The 18,168-nt window shown below is 36.7% G+C and overlaps 3 protein-coding genes across 4 annotated transcripts; 1 reads left to right on the forward strand and 2 right to left on the reverse strand.

Moving 5' to 3' along the window:
* Positions 1-738: 738 nt before the first annotated feature.
* Positions 739-4,145, forward strand: LOC129295888 (growth-regulating factor 5-like). Of its 2 annotated transcripts, XM_054934481.1 has the most exons (4): positions 748-1,427; positions 1,657-1,812; positions 2,227-2,659; positions 3,043-4,145. In XM_054934481.1, the coding sequence occupies exons 1-4, from the start codon at positions 1,154-1,156 to the stop codon at positions 3,848-3,850; spliced, it is 1,671 nt and encodes a 556-aa protein (XP_054790456.1). In that variant the 5' UTR covers positions 748-1,153; the 3' UTR covers positions 3,851-4,145. The 2 variants fall into 2 exon arrangements, with proteins under 2 accessions (XP_054790457.1, XP_054790456.1); XM_054934482.1 differs by lacking the exon at positions 1,657-1,812 and having other exon boundaries at positions 739-1,427.
* Positions 4,146-4,992: 847 nt separating this feature from the next.
* On the reverse strand, positions 4,993-7,207 carry LOC129295891 (protein IQ-DOMAIN 18-like). Its single transcript, XM_054934485.1, has 5 exons — positions 6,945-7,207; positions 6,518-6,829; positions 6,223-6,429; positions 6,022-6,132; positions 4,993-5,922 (listed from the first exon to the last, which is right to left on the reverse strand). Exons 1-5 carry the CDS (start codon positions 7,194-7,196, stop codon positions 5,383-5,385), a joined length of 1,422 nt encoding a protein of 473 aa, XP_054790460.1. The 5' UTR covers positions 7,197-7,207; the 3' UTR covers positions 4,993-5,382.
* LOC129295890 (putative receptor-like protein kinase At3g47110) lies at positions 7,070-11,408 on the reverse strand. Its single transcript, XM_054934484.1, has 3 exons — positions 8,843-11,408; positions 7,756-8,748; positions 7,070-7,162 (listed from the first exon to the last, which is right to left on the reverse strand). The coding sequence occupies exons 1-2, from the start codon at positions 11,406-11,408 to the stop codon at positions 8,333-8,335; spliced, it is 2,982 nt and encodes a 993-aa protein (XP_054790459.1). The 3' UTR covers positions 7,070-7,162; positions 7,756-8,332.
* Between the last annotated feature and the right edge of the window lie 6,760 nt (positions 11,409-18,168).

An 18,168-nucleotide genomic window follows, 5' to 3' on the forward strand; every position in this document is an offset into this window, starting at 1 on the left:
AATTTTATAAAATTTTATTTTTTATACTTTTATTGTATTGATATTGATGAAGTTGATAAAAATAATTTATAAATAAGATCGGAGAGTACAACTTTCAAACTTTGCAAGGACGTCAGCGTCACTACTAATTATTTTTGCTTTGCTCGTTCCATGAAAGTTTAGGACAAAATTGATACTGTTCAGAATGAAACGAGACGCTGCAGCGTAGGAAAACGAATATTCCGTAATTGCCGTTGGTTGATGTGTATCACCAAAGACGCAGCAGCGTATGGTAACAATTTATTCCTACATTATCCATTACGTATTTTCATCTTGTACAACGGTCATCAAGAAGACCAGTGTATAGACAGTAGCAACCGTACTTGCTCTTGTTGCGACTGCAAAACTGCAAGGGAAATCCGTGAAGGAATTGAAGTTGAAGCAATATTGATATGGCATCAGGAATGTAGCAGTTGAAACTTGAAATGAAAGCGTCTTCTCTCTTCTCCTACATGCACTATTCCTATTACTGTAGTATTTGCGTCCAGATTATGAAGTGTGCGTGAAACGATAAAGAGCTAAAACGGTGGGCGTTATAAAAACAGGGAAGGTACAATACAAGGGTGTGTTCAAATTTTTTTTAAAGAAAAACACAGTTTGTCTCCTTTTCCCAATGACATTAATAAAGCAAGGCAGGTTTTTTTTTTTTTTTGGGGGGGGGGGTATCTTGTAAATCTTGAGGCGGGCTTGGGAGAAAATGATGGATGGCACAATAATAACGAGAGAGAAAGGAAGAGATGGGGTCACTTCCACTCATTTGTCTGCTAGTGTGTGGTGCGAATGTCGGAAGCATGGAAGCAAAGCAAAGGCCAAGAATGGCGGCAACCCCCATCCCTCTATCATCGTAAATCCCCACTTCAACCTCCCCTCACGCTTTCCCCATTCCTTCCTCCAACCCCCACCAATGCATGAGAGAGACAGAGAGATTACCTATAAGTATTGTTAGTACTGTTAAAACAGGATTAATTTGCTCGCCTCGAAAGTTGGGTCTTGCAAGTGGTTTCCTATTCGGGAAAAGTGAGGTGATTTGATTAGACTGGGCTGTGCGGGTGAATCTGGCGTTTAAGACAAGGAAGAGTGTTTGTTGAAGCATTCCCCAGTGAGAGAAGAGAAGATGATGAAGATGGTGCCTCATAATCACCACCACCGTCCATTATCGCCCTTTGATAACGATTCCTGTGCTGGGGGTGGTGATGGCGATGGCCCCACAACTTCTTCTGCGTCTGTGTCTATGTACATGACTCATCATCATCATAATATAAACCATGTTGTTAGTGGAGGTTATGCTTCTCCTGCCGTTTCTGCAGCAGCTGTTCATAGTGGGGGTGTTGCTGTAAGAACGTTGCAGCCTTTTGACATTTCCACTCGCCCTCCCTTCAAATCCCCAGGTTTGTGTTTATTTCGTCCTGGTCAAACCTCTGGGCTGCCTTATTTATTTGTGGTTTCTTGCTCATCTATGCATGAAAGGCTGCATCTTTATTAGAAAAATAGCGGTACAACAAGGAAACGAAAAGAAAAAGGATGACAGTCAGAAGAGAGAGAAGAGAGGGTGAGGGCGCTGCTGTTGTGTCTGAGTATCTGAAAATGCTTGTGTGTTTTGGTTGTGATTGTACATAGGAACGATGGCGGCTTCGTTAGGGTTCCCTTTCACAAATGCACAATGGAAGGAGCTTGAAAGGCAAGCCATGATTTACAAGTACATGATGGCCTCTGTTCCTGTTCCTCCCAATCTCCTTATCCCCAACGCTCTCACATCTGCTTCTTGTTCTCCCTGTATGTCCCTCTCTCTCTCTCTCACTGTTTGTGTGTCTTGTTAGCTTCTACATGTATGCTCCCCTGTCTCTCTTCTCTCTCTCTCTCTCTCTCTCTCACTGTTTGTGTGTCTTGTTAGCTTCTACATGTATGCTCCCCTGTCTCTCTTCTCTCTCTCTCTCTCTCTCACTGTTTGTGTGTCTTGTTAGCTTCTACATGTATGCTCCCCTGTCTCTCTTTCATCATGTCTCCTGGGTATTCCTATTGATAACCCAAGTGCCTTTTTCCACTGTCTTCGTTGTATGCAGTATCTCAAAGTTTATATCTTTGCCCATTTTGTCTTTTTCTGGGATGGAAATGATGTCGGTTCAGTTTGTCTAATCAGTAATCTCTCCCCTCTCCCCATCTCTCATGAAGTTTCATTTCTATGAGCAGTTGATGGAGGTTTCAATCTGAGGTTGTCAAGTAGCAGCACTGATCCAGAGCCAGGGAGGTGCAGGAGAACAGATGGGAAGAAATGGAGATGTTCTAGAGATGTGGCTCCTAACCACAAGTACTGCGAGCGTCATATGCACAGAGGTCGTCCCCGTTCAAGAAAGCCTGTGGAAGTTCAAACCGACAGCAGCGCCACCGACAACAACGAGCAAACCAAAAGGGCTCGCCAAGATTTCCATCATCCTTATCCTACACCTTCAGTTTCTGTGGCTGTTTCAAATCCCGTCATCACAAATGCTGGATCTTCTTCTCAGTTTCTTCAGTCTGGTACCAGTCAGCCACTACGCGAATCTTCCCTTTCTCTTGACAAGTATGGTGTTAAAGCCTCTAATTTTGGATCTTTCGCTTCTGTGCCATCTGAGAGCCAACCCAGGTGGGTGACTTGAAGTTTTCACCTAGGATGCTGTCACTTTTTTCTTGATAGGTTGATTGGTTTTTCCTTGTTCTCTTGGGCCTGGGGTTTTGCCATGAGGCACCTCTGTTTGGTTGGTCAGAAACTATAAGGAAAAGAAATTTATAGAGGTTGCTTTTTTCCCGTAAAGAACCTGAAGGGTACCCATTGATCTTTAATCCTTTAATATTTATGTTTCAAAATGAGTCAAATGTGTGTATCCTTGGACAAAAAAATGTTTTTAACTGTCTTATTTCTTGTTCCGAGCGGAAGACGCAGAGAAAAAGCTGCATTTGATGTTGTTCTGTTGCAATAGACTTGACTTCCCTGTTTCTTATCCTGTTACTTCAACATGTGCAATGAAGGGGTTTGGACTGGATGCTAAAGGGAGACCCCATTTCCATTGCTGCTTCTGAGCCAGAATGGCAGCCTCTGATGCAAGCTAAAGCTGATTTCATCAAACAGAGTTCCTGCAGCGGCAGCGGCAGCAACAACAACGCCGCCACCCTTTCGAGTTCAAGTTACGAAGACGCTCTTTATCTGAGTTCCTTTGCATCTTTCAACTCAGGGCTGGACCAACAAAACAGACATTGCTCTCTGTTCCTCAATCCGCTCCTTCCCATGGAGAATCCCGAGCCCCGAAAACCCAGGGGATTCATTGACGCTTGGTCTAATGCTGAAACAGCGGAAAACAATAATGCCAACGCCAGCAAAAGTCCTGTTTCGTCAAATGCTAAATTATCCCTTTCTTCGCTCGATCTATCAATGGCAGGTGGTTCTGCTGTGGATGAAGAAATGCGTTCTATTCACATGGGTTTAGGCCTAATGGAGCCAGGTGGAAACACAGAAAATGGCAACAAAACCCATCTTGCTAGTTGGCTCACTCCTGCCGCCGCACATTGGGGGGGTTCAACACCTGGTGGTCCCCTAGCTGAGGTTCTAAGGCCAAGCGCGGGGGCTCCGGCCAACGAGGCGGCCTCCAATCCAGAGTCTCCGGTCATGACAAATGCCGAATCAGGCAGTCCTTTGGCAACAATGGTGTCATCTCCATCTGGGGTTTTGCAGAGAACGCTGGGATCCATATCTGATTGTAGTAGCAATAGTAGCCCCACAGTGGCATCTTCAAGGGCCAATTCTGAGTTTGCGTTGCTCTTGTTCAATAAAGCAAATTAGTATCTTTGAGTTGAGGTGCTTGATTTGGGATGTGGTATCAAGTATTATGTAATCTTGATTTGGTTGGATATTTAGGTAGCTTAAGGATTTTCTGGGTGTTTTGTATACTCAAAAATCTGGGCGACTTGTGCTTATGTTACTGTGAAGAAGACTGTGTTCTGTTTTTCAGGTCGGGATGATATCTGTTATGGGGACTGTTCTGTGGAATTATTTTTGTTCGTGGCCATGTCTGGTCCGACGGATCTGACATTGACCAGGTCAACTCCCTTTCATCCTCAAGTTTCAAGGGAAAATATCTCCGAATATTTTTCATTCCTTTTTTTTTTTTTTGGCTTTTTGGGTTCTACTAGTACCAGTTAGTTAATCCAAGTTCCAAGCCAAGCAACTATGATGTGGACACAAAGATGAGGCGTGCCAATGAGTTGGTGCTTTTGGTACTGCCAATGGCCACAGGAGAAAAAGTTGAACATGTTACCATTTCTTTTTTACTTGGCTGTTTCATGCTGCATGTCCCCCTGAGGCATGAGCTTCCTCGACAGCTTCAAATCGGGTGATCATGTCTGCGCCTATGAAGAATTAGATGTCCTGTTCTCGCAGAATCAGGCGGTCCCATTCCTAAAATTTTTTGAAATTATTAATATCATTGTTTTTTTTTGTTTCCTTTTCATGTGCACCCGGTATGCAACATTCTTCGGATCTAGATTAACCCAAATCAAGTCAGAACGCACTCCAAACTAGTTTTATCGTGTTATGCCGTGCATATTTGCACGCGCACCACACTCGATTCCGGAGTATGGGTAATTTATTTGTGAGGCTGAGAACAAAACTAGTTTAAAAGAGTACTCTATAATGAGTGGGAGGAGGATGATAATTATTGGGACTTGTGATGTAATACCAGTCTAAAAGTTCGAGGAAATTGTAGTAAACCAAAGTCTTTGATTTTAATTATTTCTTGCGAGCAGATGATGAAATCAATAATTTTGACCTAGTCATGACTGTTATCGCTTTTTTTCCTCCCCTAGAAAACATTACTCGAAAACCGTGGACTAAAGAGCCCGTTAAAGCACGAATTTGGTAATGCAACATGCTAAAGTTGGAACGAATACCATCTTCTGCAAAAGGCTGTAAAAGAGGAATATGAATGCTAACACAAAAATACCCCACCTCAATTAATAAGATAAGAAAATTTTTTTAAAAAAAAACCACCTCACCTAAAAAGCTTCTATTGACCATCCTCTTTTTCAGTCGCTAAATGCATCTACATGCAGAAGAACAGAGCATCCTCCTTTGTATCACCACATTAATTGTTGCCACCCTTCATCCTAATTGCTTTAAGTGTTGGACGATGTGATGCCATTTCAGGCAGGCTAATGCTGGTTAATTAAGTAAGAACATTTTTCTCTCTTGTTAGATTGAGATCACTCATCTGTAGCTATCTGCTCAAGGTTCTACAATTTGAGCTAAACAATGTTGGACACAAAATACTATCTTAATCAAATATTTGACCAAAGATGTCGAGTGTTATAGTTATGCTACTTTTGCAGGCTTGAAGTCCTCTGCCTGGGTGCACTCATTGACCGAAGCCGAGCCCTCGCAGATGCTGTGGCAGCCATATAGTTAGGCGCTGAAGTGGGCCCTGAAACATCATGCATTGAATATATGGATTTGGTGGCGCAACGAGGACTAGCTGAATGCACCTGAAGATGCTGCTTCATCTTTCTCTGTGATGGTGTGACTAGTTGAGGCTGGAAAGAGGCATCACAGTGGGCTTTATGCAATGGTGAAGACAAAGGAAAGGTATGGGTTCTGAGCGGAGAATCGAGCTGAGGCTTACAATAACCACAAGATGATGATGATCTCGTGGTGGTATCGGTGGGTACTGTGTTGGAGTAGGGTCTAAAGGTGTCTATTTCAACTATTTTGATAGGGTCTCTTCGATCACACGAAGCTCTCCCTGTAGTCTCTCTGTTCAAGCTTCTTCTTCTTCTTCCTATCCATTGATCAGACCATCTAGAGATTTCCTCAGCCTCTCCCTCACTGGCGCTGATGGGGTCCCCGCAAGTTCTCCATATCTTGTTACATATAAAGCAAAACGTTGCTTCGTGCTGTGGCACTGACGAAAATTTTTAAAACTAGGAGATTGAAAACAAAGGTTTATGAAACTATCTAACCTGCTGAGAGAAAGCATCAGCCAGAGCCTCTTCCCGTTTTGAGGCAACTTCTTTCGTTTTCTTTAGAGCTGCTCGAATCCTGTCAACTTTTTGGGCTTCATCATCTCTAGACTGCAGAAGTCAAACAGAAAACATATCATTCATATGTAGAGGGCCAGGCATCCTTTAGAAACACAATATTGAAAGATGAAACTAACATACGGTGATATTAGAGGAATCACTTAGTCTGGAATCAGTGCTTCCGTGATTAGAAATCCTCTTTGCTCTCTGTTCACACAGCCGAGATTGAACTCGAACAAGGGCTTGCATGCACTGAAGATTGAATTTTGCTCTTTTGCGGACATTATGACCTCTCACTAATGCCTGCAGCTTCACTAACCCCTTAAGTGCCCTTAGTGCTCTTCTCGCCTTTCATGTTCAAATTAAACCACACAACAATGAGCTTCATTCTCAAAGATACATAGCAATCAGTGAACAAATCAACTTCGCTATTTACCAGATAACCTCTGAAGGCCGCTTGAATAGTCGTGGCAGCATGATGGCGTCTGACAAAGATGGACGGCTTTGCAAGCCGAACAGCCTCCACGGCTGCCTGAGCAGATGCTACGGCTGCCTGAGCAGCTGCCGTAGTTGCCATGGCTACTGCAATGGCGTGTCTTTGCGGATCATCATCAGCTGCCTCAGAAACATTACTACTTGTTGCTGTAATATCAGCGACGGTGGTTGTAGTTCTCTCCTCAAAAACCTGAGAGACTTCTGGTTCTTGACTAAAAGGCTTCCTAAAAATCCATCGTCGCTTTCCCCTCTTCTGCAATATTACACAGAGACGTAAACGAAATCATCCTATTTGGTTCTTAGTCAGTTATTACACTGTATGCAGGAAGTATAGAAAGGGAAGAACAGAAGGGTCTTTGAGATTGTACCTTTTCCTCCTCCTCCTGCTGTTCGTGTTCTTCTCTTCTCCTGCTACTGCTTCTCTTATCGTTTTCTTTCGTTGGAGACCTGAAAGCCCTTTTCACTGCAGTCAGCCAAGAGCTTGCTCCTGCCTTCCCCATGAAAAATAAAACAGCTTCTGCACCAAAATCTATGTCTGCATATAAATAAGGCAGATCCAATTCTTTTCTTTGTAGCTCCTCTGGGTCTGAGTGGTTGGTATGTTTAAATGCAACATGCATGGAAAGATCAGAATGATGAGGGTAAAAAACAAATCATATTAGTCATTACTTTTGATAACTGAAATCATGTCAGTCTGCCGCATGTGGGTTATAGGCCAGTCCTTGCATTTGGGAACAGCGGCGCCATGCATTATTATGTATGCACATAAACTGTGATTTATTACTTTGCAGTAAATAATGCTCAGGACTTTGGTGTTTTCTGTGGCGTGTTTGATGCTGCTTACTGCCAGTGTTTCGAGACAAGCTTCAAAGAGAAAGCACTCTCGATAATGCAAAAAGCTGAAATGCTCACAGAAGGAAAGAGAGGGAGGTGTTTATTCTATTCTGCTTCCAAGGCATCTTTGGTTTGCCATTATTTAAGTATAGTCATCTCATTAGAGATCCAAGTAACCTGAAATGCTCTCTTTCTCTGTGAGCCACTCATAAAATCATTCTAGAGTATTCAAGACATATGCATATGTAATTAATAAATTTTAAAACGTTTACGTTCATTACGCATAATATATAAAAATATATTTATAAATAAATGAAAGTGCGTAAGTTTTCGAAAATATAATACCGAAGATCGCCGACGGCGAACGAAGAACTTAATGTTGTGGAAGTGATCCAAGTGGAAGAGTTTGAGGTTACATGATAATTGCATGAGATCCCCACAAGCTTTTCAATTACAACAAAGAAACTGACAGTCAATGTGTCCTCTTCCAAATAGGAAGTTTTAGTGGCGGAAACTTCATTTTTGATTCGTAATAATTGGAAGATACGGCAAAGTTGTGGACCAGTCAAACTTCATTGGATTCTAATCTCAGGTCAGGTGTTCTGCAGTTTATTGTTTTTTTCCCCCTTTCTCTGCTTGTCTCACTTGCTCGGATCCGAATCTGAGTCGTGCTCAGCTGATCACTCTGCATTTATATGAGCTTTGCACTCATATGTGGCCGCCAAGTAGCAGTAGGCAAGCTTTTACACTTATTTGCTATTACTAGCGAATTCATGAAAAGTGATAGAGCTCCGAGTGAAATATCAACGTACGTACAAACGAAACACAAAAGCCAATGCGTTGTACAAGAAAAACTACAGCAATGATTGAACACAGAGCCATATGTGTTTTAATTTTTAACTTTTACATGTGTTTGTAAAATTCATATAGCCAGCAGAGTCTGCCTGATTCCTTGTAATTGTTTTGAGGCCTGTCTCATGGTCAAGCGATTTGTGGCCACTTCAGCTGCACAAGACAAGCCAGTTCTTATCACTGCAGCTGCACACTCCTCTGATTTGCTCTGGCGCAACGTGAGACCACTATTAAAGTTGTCACTAGTGCCTTCACTAGGATAGCCAGTGCTTGAGCTTTGTGTTGACCATTCAAAATCGTTAAAAGGCTTTGGATCAACTGCATTCACTAATTGATTCTCATCCATTGCCGATGCAAATTTTTCAAGGCTTAATCCTTCCTTGAACATCTCATCAGTTGGCTTTTTTGCTATGAACATCTCGAGAAGTAAAATCCCAAAGCTGTACACATCTCCCAAGGTTGAAGCTTTGCCACCTAGGCCATATTCTGAAACAAAATTACAAGGACGTTAGAAAATTTGTACGGATATTAGGTTATTGTTTTTCGATAAATAATAAGGATGGTAGTTTCCTCTACGTGCCTGGGGGAATGTAGCCGATGGTACCCTTCAGTCCTAGGGTGACGGACTCTAATAAATCCTGGGAAAGAAGCCTTGCCAGGCCAAAATCTCCTACATGGCCCACCATATTTTCATCTAACAAGACATTACCAGGTTTTAGATCGCAATGGACTACTGGTGGGTTACAGTCATGGTGTAAATAGTCCATTGCGTTAGCAATGTCTATAGCAATATTCAATCTCTGCAAGAAGCTCAAGGAGGACCCTGATTCTTCGTCCACTGGATACAGCCATGTGTCCAAATTACCGTTGGTCATGAATTGCATAACCAAGGCTTTGAAGTCATCACCTTTATAATCAATACTAGAGCAAGAAGTGACGAGCTTCACGAGGTTCCTGTGCCTAACGTTCTTCAAGGCTTCACACTCTGCACTGAAACTTTGAGAAGCCTTGCTTTGTTTCAAGTCGAGCACTTTCACGGCGAGAGTAGTTTCACATTGGTCGATGCTGAACACACCCTTGTAGACAAAGCCAAATCCACCATTTCCTATCAAGTTTTCGGATGCGAAATTTTTTGTGGCAGCTCGAATATCAGAGAACGATATATTTTGAGGAGCTCCCTTGAGAGGAGAAATCGACAAACTTGTTTTATCATTCTTCTTTTCCTTCTTTCGGAACCATTTCACCCACACTAAGCAGATGGAAATGCAAAAAATAGAAGCAACTGTTACTGCAAGTATGAGAGGGAGTAAGAATCTGTGCCTTTTACCTTTGACACATGCAATGATTCTTAATCTTTCCGCAACTTCTTTGTTAGGACTGCAAAGGTTGCTGTTTTCTAGGAGAGTAACCTGGGTAAGGTTGGTAAAAACACCTTCCACGGGAACTTCCCCTTCCAAATGGTTGAAAGACAAATTCAACTTCACCATATACCGAAGCTTTTCCAAAGTTGAAGGGATGGGACCTGAGAGGTTGTTTGAAGATAAATCCAACGTTTCCAATGACGTTAGATTCCCCAAAGTACTTGGTACTGGACCACTAAATTTGTTTCTTGCCAATTGAAGCATCCGCAAGCTTGTGCAGCCATCTATTTCTTCGGGAATATATCCGGTCATTAGATTATTAGACATGTCCAAGAACTGAAGTTGCTCCATGGAGCTCACTTTAGAAGGGAGGAACCCATGCAGGGTATTCCCAGCTAAGGACAATGTGGTTAAACTAGAAAGCCTAAAAATACCCTCTGGTATGGTCCCATGAAGGTTATTCATTTGAAGGTTCAAATAGTTCAACCTTTCGCATTGTCCAATGCTGGAGGGAATTCTGCCAAACAACTTGTTATTATGCAATGCAAGCATTGATAGTTGAGTGAAATTCCCAAACATGTCTGGGATTTCTCCTGAAAACTTGTTTTTGTATGCAAGAAGTTGCACCAGTTTATTCAATGCTCCTATGTCTCTTGGTTTCTCCCCAGTGAAATGATTATTTTCAAAAGATAGGGACACGAGGTTTTGAAATTTTCCTATACCTTGAGGGATACTTCCACTGAAAAAGTTATTAGATACACAAAATTGTTCTAGAGTGGTTGAAAGATTTGCTATAGATCTTGGAAGCTCCCCTGCTAACTGATTAGAGTCGATCATCAGAATTTTCAACTTTGGGCTATGTATAAGGTAATCAAAGAAATCAGAATTATTTGATGTTCTGGAAGAGAGATGGTTGTTACTGAGAATTAGCCAGGTGAGATTTCTCATGTTGCTGAACAGGGGAAGGTATCCATGGAATTGATTGTGAGAAAGATCGAGGTCTTGGATATGTGAAGCATTGGATATGGAATCAGGAATCACACCACCAAACATATTGTCAGCTAAATAGAGACTTCGGAGATTAGGGAGAGAATCGCCAATATCTTGTGGTAATTTTCCTGAAAAGTGATTTTGTGTTACAGATAAAAAGGTTAACGAAGAGATGTTGAAGATAGTAATGGGAAAGTCCCCAGAGAAATAGTTCTGAGAGAGTTGAAGATGAGAAAGATTACGAAGATTTCCTAAATCACTGGGAATCTCCCCAGAAAGATGGTTTCTTGCCAAGGAAAGGTTTTTGAGAGAAGAAAAGTTTCCAAATTCAGGAGGGATTTGACCAGTGAAATTATTCGAAGAGAAGTCCAGAACTTGAAGCTGGTTTAGAAGGGATAATTGCCAAGGAAGGGTACCAATGAGATTGTTGGCAGCTAAATTGATGGTATTAAGAAGAGAGAGATTCGAGAGCTCCAAAGGAAGACGGCCCTGGAATGCATTACTGGAAAGATCAAGTGATTGTAAATGAGTAAGATTGGAGAGGGAAGAGGGTAGATTACCAGAAAGGCCTAATCCTGGTAGACTGAGAGATTGAACTCTGTTAGTGTTTCTGGTGCAGGAGAGTCCATACCAAGAGCAGATGGAGGAATTAGAATTCCAGCCAGAGAGAGAATTCTTTGGATCAGTGACTTGGGATTTGAATGAAAGGAGGGCATCTTTGTCATCACAGAGGATGCCTTGAAAGTGAAGTTGGAGAAACAGCAGGAGGAAAGCGAGAAGCCTATATAATGTCATGAGTACAACAAGAAGCTAAGTTGCAGATTCTGCATGGCCCATCAATGGCAGCGAGAATGCAGATATTTATACATAAAACAAGAATCTATTTTGTCAGGGAAATTGTACAAGTTGGGAATATGTAATAATCAATGGTACAGTAAAGTTGGAAACTTGGAATGGAAAATGCAAGTCTGCGACTTGGTGGCTGCATCAGCGACGATGCAGACTATTACGCCAGTCAAGACTCACGAGATATACGGTTAGGTCTCTACGTATATATACATTATACAGTAGTTATGCTGTGGAAAAAGCTGTATTTGTTTTCATAGCTTAGATGAGACGTTTGACCTGATACATAACACGCACAAGTGTTTGACTTTAGTATTTGTTCAATGACAATTAATAAGGGGCAGAAAGTGTACGTTTCCTGCGAAGAAAAAGCAAACAAGCGCAAGCATCTTTTTCTGGAAAGTTCTGCCCTCTGAACAAAAATTTACCCTTATCTTCAACAAGATAATTATATATTTTTAAATTTATTTTTATTAAATACCTTAAAAGTCATTATTAATGATAATATTTTTAAAAATAAAAAATAATAATTACACTTTAAAAAATTAAAAATACTTTATATTTATTAAATTTAATTTTTTAAAAAATATTTTACATTTTTTAACAGATAAAATATAATATTTATACTCTTCCATATTTATAAAAGAAAAAGAGTATATTTTATTATTTTCTAGATTAAATATTCTTTTATTTTTATTAGGTATAGAGGTGAAAATTTATTAAATTTTAAAATAAAATTAATAAAATTTAAAATTATTCTTGAAATGAAAGATACTAAAAATTATTTATAAATAGAATTAGAATCAGTTTGTAATAAATTAATGATATCAATGAAAAGCCTATGAAATCATTTTCTAAATGTAAACTGCTTGTATCTTGGCATTTTTTTTTCTTACAAAACTTTAATATGAAAATATTTTGAAATAGATTGAAATCAATTATGGTCCAATCAGGAATGGGTTCTAAGTAAGATACGGCCAATGTATTTTTCTTTTAAATAATAATTATGTTAAAAATATTTTTTTCATTTGTTAAACTACTCAGAACCAGAGGAATTCTCAAAATTTAATATCTAATTATAATAATTATAGGTATCATGGCTTTTTGTGGTTTTGTGGTTGCCCTTGTGGTTAATTAATGTATTATTGTTTAAGTGGATGTTTTGTTTTTAGTTTATCAAAAATTCATTTATCAAAAGTCAATTTAATAAAAAATTAAGTATTGTAATCAGATTTATGTTCAGCTATATTTTTTTAAAAAAATAATTTTTAAAAGTGAAAGTTGTTTGAAAAGTAATTAATTCAACCCAACTTTTATCATTGGAAAGCAATTATTGAAAAGTTTTTTTAATTACTAAAATTTAATATATGGTCAGGTATAAATGTAAACATTTCTCTCAAAATAAATTTAAAATTTAATTTGTCACATTGTGATTGAAGAATTAATATTTTTTATTAGACTCAACTCCATTAATAAGTACTAAATAAAAATTGTTTAAGAGTCAAAAGTAATCAATTTTAGAAATTAACTTCTGTTAAATAGATTTTTTAAAATAAAAAAATTATCTAGACTTTTCCTAAACGCGAGTTGACGAGTAAAAAGACAGTATTCAACGGTGTCAATAACTTTCTAAGTCATAATCAAACAAATTAGACGTTGACGATGATGTCTTAACTTCTACTAATGGGGGAACTTTCCGAGAGGAGGCTGTACATGGAAAGTGATCGAATTTAAAAACCCATAATCAAATTCAATATAAATACTTATAATTAGAAACAATGCAGTATACATTTTGTTTGACATGGAAGATTCAAGTCGAGGAAGCTGAAAATGAGTGTACGTGGACTTGTAAGCAATGACAGAACGTCGTAGAAAAAAAAACAACATTAATAAGGTAGAATTTGGGTTAAATACTCGGTCAAATTGGTTGCCTTTGGCAAGGGATTTCATCATAGAATTAGAATCCACGCCATAAGCTCAAAATAAAAAATACTTTTCAGTTGAATCAGCACGGGGATCCCGGTGTTATGGAACTGGTCCGCCAGCGAATATAATAATAAGTATAATTCTCAAATTACTAGTAATCAAATATTAATTTAAGGTAAGATTAAGCATACCAATAAAGCTCAATAATGATAATTTATAAATTTATTTTTTTATGAAAATTATAAACTTTTAAAAATACTCTTATATACTTAATAATAATTACTCCCTCCATTCTTATATATATATATAATATTTTTAACTGAATCGCATAAATTAATAAAAGTTAGTTATCTATTTAAAATCACAATAATATTTTGAGTTTGCCCCTAATTATTGTAAATAAAAAATATTTTTTTCCAAGTAAATTAACGAGTACTTATATTTTTACTTTTCAATGTAATAAGGGTGTAATAGTTCATTTATTAAAAAATATGCTAATAACCTCTTATATTTAAAACAAAAAAGATTTTAAAAAATTTCTTATACATAAGGATAGAGGGAGTACATTACAATATCATTTTAATTTTCTCTCTACTTGAAGGATAATATTAAAAAAATATCATTCATGAAACTTTATTTTTTTTAAATTGTCTTATATTTTGAGACAATAGAATAATTTTAAATTATTTTATAATTTGAGACGAAGGCACTAAATATTTATTGTCACTTGACTCAGCCTCTACAAGATAATTACATTTAAGTTATGTTTGTACATATGTGGATTTGAATTTAGATTTTAATTTAAACTAAATTCATTATTTGAGTAATTAAAAATGTGTGAATTTGGACTTGACCCAAAATCCAAATTAAAATTCTACCTCAATCTTTTTAAACTTATTTCAAATTTCAATGCAAGCTTCTCTCTTCTTTTGCATTTGTTTGTTGACTTCACTACTTCTTAACTTTGACGTCGTTGTTTTTGGTCGACATCCCTTGAGATTGGGCCGTTGCTGCGACACAGACTAGAATGCTAGTGCTAACTAGGATTGGACGATCAACTTTGATCAAGATAGCATAAATGACACCAACCAAGATAGGACCTCTGGTTATGACCAGGACCAAATAGCCAACGTCGATTGGGACCAGAGGGCCGAAGCCAACTACGACTAAACCGATGGCTATGATCATAATCAGATGGCTGACATTGACTAAGATAAGAAGGCTGAAGCTGACTAAGACTAGAGGGCGAAAGTCAACCTAAGCTTGATCACCAATTGTGACTAGGATTGAAGGGCTGTCTTTGATTGGTACTGGAGGGGGCTAGAGTTGATCGGGAATGGATTGCCTACACGACCAGCTTTAACCAGGACCAAACTACTAATGCTAGCCAGGACTAAACCGCCGATATTGGTTAGGACCACATGTAACATCCCAATTTAAATTTTAATAGTTAATTTGGGTTAATAAAAATTTTAAAAAATATTTAGAGGTAAGCAAATTAGTAAAAAATGATTATTAAATCTAGAATATAATTCTAAATTAAAATTAAAAAAAATTAAATTAATTAATTAATTAAAAAATATATTATTAAATTATTATTATTATTATAAAAAAAGAGAAAAGGTATGAATAAAAAAAGGGAAGAAGAAGTGAACTTTCCGCACTCTCCCGGTGCAATGATTATGTTTATATAATAATAATAAAAAAAAAAGAAAGAAGAGAGAGGAAAGAGGAAATAATAAAAAAAGTTGTGGGACCCACATTCATTTTTAAAAAGTCATCGTTCTCTTCTCTTTTTCCTTCATTTCCTTTCTCTTTGTGTGCGATTAGAGAAAGCGTTTGTGAGCGTGAGTCGTCGGTGCGAAAGATCTGAATTTTTAAGGTAAGAGTTTTTAATAGGATATTTAGGGTGTGATTTCAAGCTTTTCAAAATTAAGTATGTGTTCTAAAAAAAATTTTTAGTGATCCTTTCTCTTTGGTTTCTGAGTTTGTGGTGATAGAAAATTTAAGATTTGAAAGAGGGATGAATTTATGTTGAATAAATATAGTTTTTAAGGTTGTTAGTAGTATAATAAATATTTTAGAGTATAAATTTATTGATGATCTTTAAATTTGTGACTTATGGATCAAATCCTAGACTAGATTTTTATTAAATCTGAAAATATATGTTAATTTATTGAGGTGTAGATAATTATTTGGGATGAGAAATGAATTATTATAGCTATAGGATTATGATTCTTAGCTTGAGACTATATTTTCAATTTTTGCATATTTTAGGTGCGAATTTATGAAATAAAAAGAAAATTTTGATAATAGAAATTACTTTAGAAGTTGATTTTTAGATTATTAATGTTTATTGATGAGTAAAAGAGGAGTTAAAAATTTTACTTAATAATATTAATTCTAGATTTGTATTAAGATTGATATTAGGAATTATATTATATTTTTAATTCTATTATTAAAATTATTTTATTAGTTTTAAAAATTGAAACTAATATTTATAAATAATATGTTAATTGTAGATTGTATTATTGGTGAAAATTGTGGTGGGAGAGAAATTGTAAGAAATAATTTATTGAAAAAGCCATGAGGTAACCATGCTTTTAATTTGTGATTAGTGTTATTTCATGTTAATTGGGTGATTATTGAGAAAATTATAAATTTTATAATATTGTATAATTGTGTAATATTGTTATGAATTTTGTTTGATTATTGTGAGAGGTGTTGGGAGATTTGCTATTGTTGTTGTATTTATGTGCCACATGGTACGCTCCTATTGGAGCTCAATAGGTGGCTTATAAGGGCTCGGGCTAATCTACCTTTGACCGGGTAATTTAACACTGAGTGAGGGTTACGACTCGAGGTTAATGGAGGGATATAAGGATGGTTGTTATGTGTATTGTAATATTTCTTATATTTTGTTGGAATTATATTATTTTTGATTCCCACTTAGTAAGCACACACTTAACTATTTGTACACACTATCATAAATTGGCTTTGGTTACTGGGACTTTTGAGTATCATTATGTGGATAACAATTTTTAGGAAAAGAGCCACGAGTGACACGTGAAGGAGTCCCAGAGGCTTAGTGACATAGATCTACTGTCTCTTTTGGGTATTTAATTTATGATTTATAATGTGTTATATTACCAATATTAGGGCTTTTTGTTTATTGACAATTATATGAATATATAAATGTAATCATGCCTTTCAAACTATTTTTATTTTTGGTACACTTTGGATGACTGTAATTTTAATATTTGGTTTACTTTGGATTGGTTAAAATGGCATGATTATGATGCCAAATAACTGGCTTGTTTTAAAAATTGACTAAATTATTTATTTTACTTGTTGGAAATATAAGGATGGATAAATGTGATTTAGTTTACTTGTTGGGAGCATAAGGATGAATAAATGTGATTTGGCCTAATGGCATGTGGGAGGTAAAAATTTATCTGAAATGTTGTATTGTGCGAGTTGAAGCCAATTATAAAATATTTTATATTGAAATTATTGATATAAAAATGTGTTGGGTAGCTGTAACCCAACTATGGTTGAGTTAAATTATTTAAAAAAAATTTGGTGTATTACACCACATGGCAGGTATTGATCAAGACTAGATGGCTGGATTTGATAAGGACTTGACCATCGTCATAGTTTGGGATTGATTTATGATCACTGTCTTTGATTCGTTCGCCTTTGTCGTCCAATGCTAAACATTGTTGTTAACAAGGAATGAGCTAGTGTCATCATTGAGGTCCAATTTGCTATCCTCCAATTGCTATAATTGTCCCATGCTAATTCATAAGCAATGATTAGGATTAAGCCGTTAATGTTGACTGGAACTAAGCTGTTGATTGTGTTCAATACTAGATCACTGATGTTGTTTAGGTCTAAACAGTTGGAGTCGACCAATACTAGATTGCCACCCTTGATTTGGATTAGACTATCGACATCATTCAAGTTGTCTTTAAGTTTAAATATAGAATTTAAAATTTAAAATTTTATTTAAGATTCAAACAAATGATTTTAATATTATAATTTAAAATTTTTTATACCATCCAAATAGAAAATTTAGAATTTGTGAATTTTAAATTTGAGATTTCAAATCCAAACTTTCAACCCAAATTTAACCATCCAAATGCAACCTTATATTATGAATGCTTATTTAATAGCTAACAACTATTAATCCTTTTAAACCTACTAAATTAATACTTATATACTTAATATCTTTTTTGATTGCACACACATGTCTTCCTATTTAAGACAATTATGTTTGAGGGGTTTGCTGTGTTATGAAGGACTAGTTATTTATGCTAGACTTGACCTCCCGTTGGTAATATTTAATATCTAACTACTACTACTATTTTTTTAGTGGAGAAAGAATTCATTAATTATTAATCCTTCTAAACCTACTAAATTTAAACTTATATGCTTAATATCTTTTTTTATTTATTGCGCACAAATGTCTTCCCATTTAAGATAATCATGTTTGAGAAGTTTGTTATATTATAAGAAACTAACTCTTTTTACTAGACTTGATCTTTTATGGGTAATGATTAATATTTAATTATTGCCACTATTACATCTTCTTCTTCTTCTTTTAGTGGAGAAAGAATTCATTAATTAAATTAATTGTACAAGGGATGAGGACACATGGTTTACAAAAAGGGAATGGATTTGGTGATGTGAAATTTATAAAGTGGCTGGGAAGTGAGGTAATATTTACATTGTGATTTATACAATGGTTAGAAAGAGAGGGGTGCATCAAAAGACTTATAAT

This window comes from Prosopis cineraria, unplaced genomic scaffold, assembly GCF_029017545.1.
Source record: "Prosopis cineraria cultivar Desert tree isolate PC_DT_omini unplaced genomic scaffold, ASM2901754v1 PC210, whole genome shotgun sequence".
Lineage (NCBI taxonomy): Eukaryota > Viridiplantae > Streptophyta > Magnoliopsida > Fabales > Fabaceae > Prosopis > Prosopis cineraria.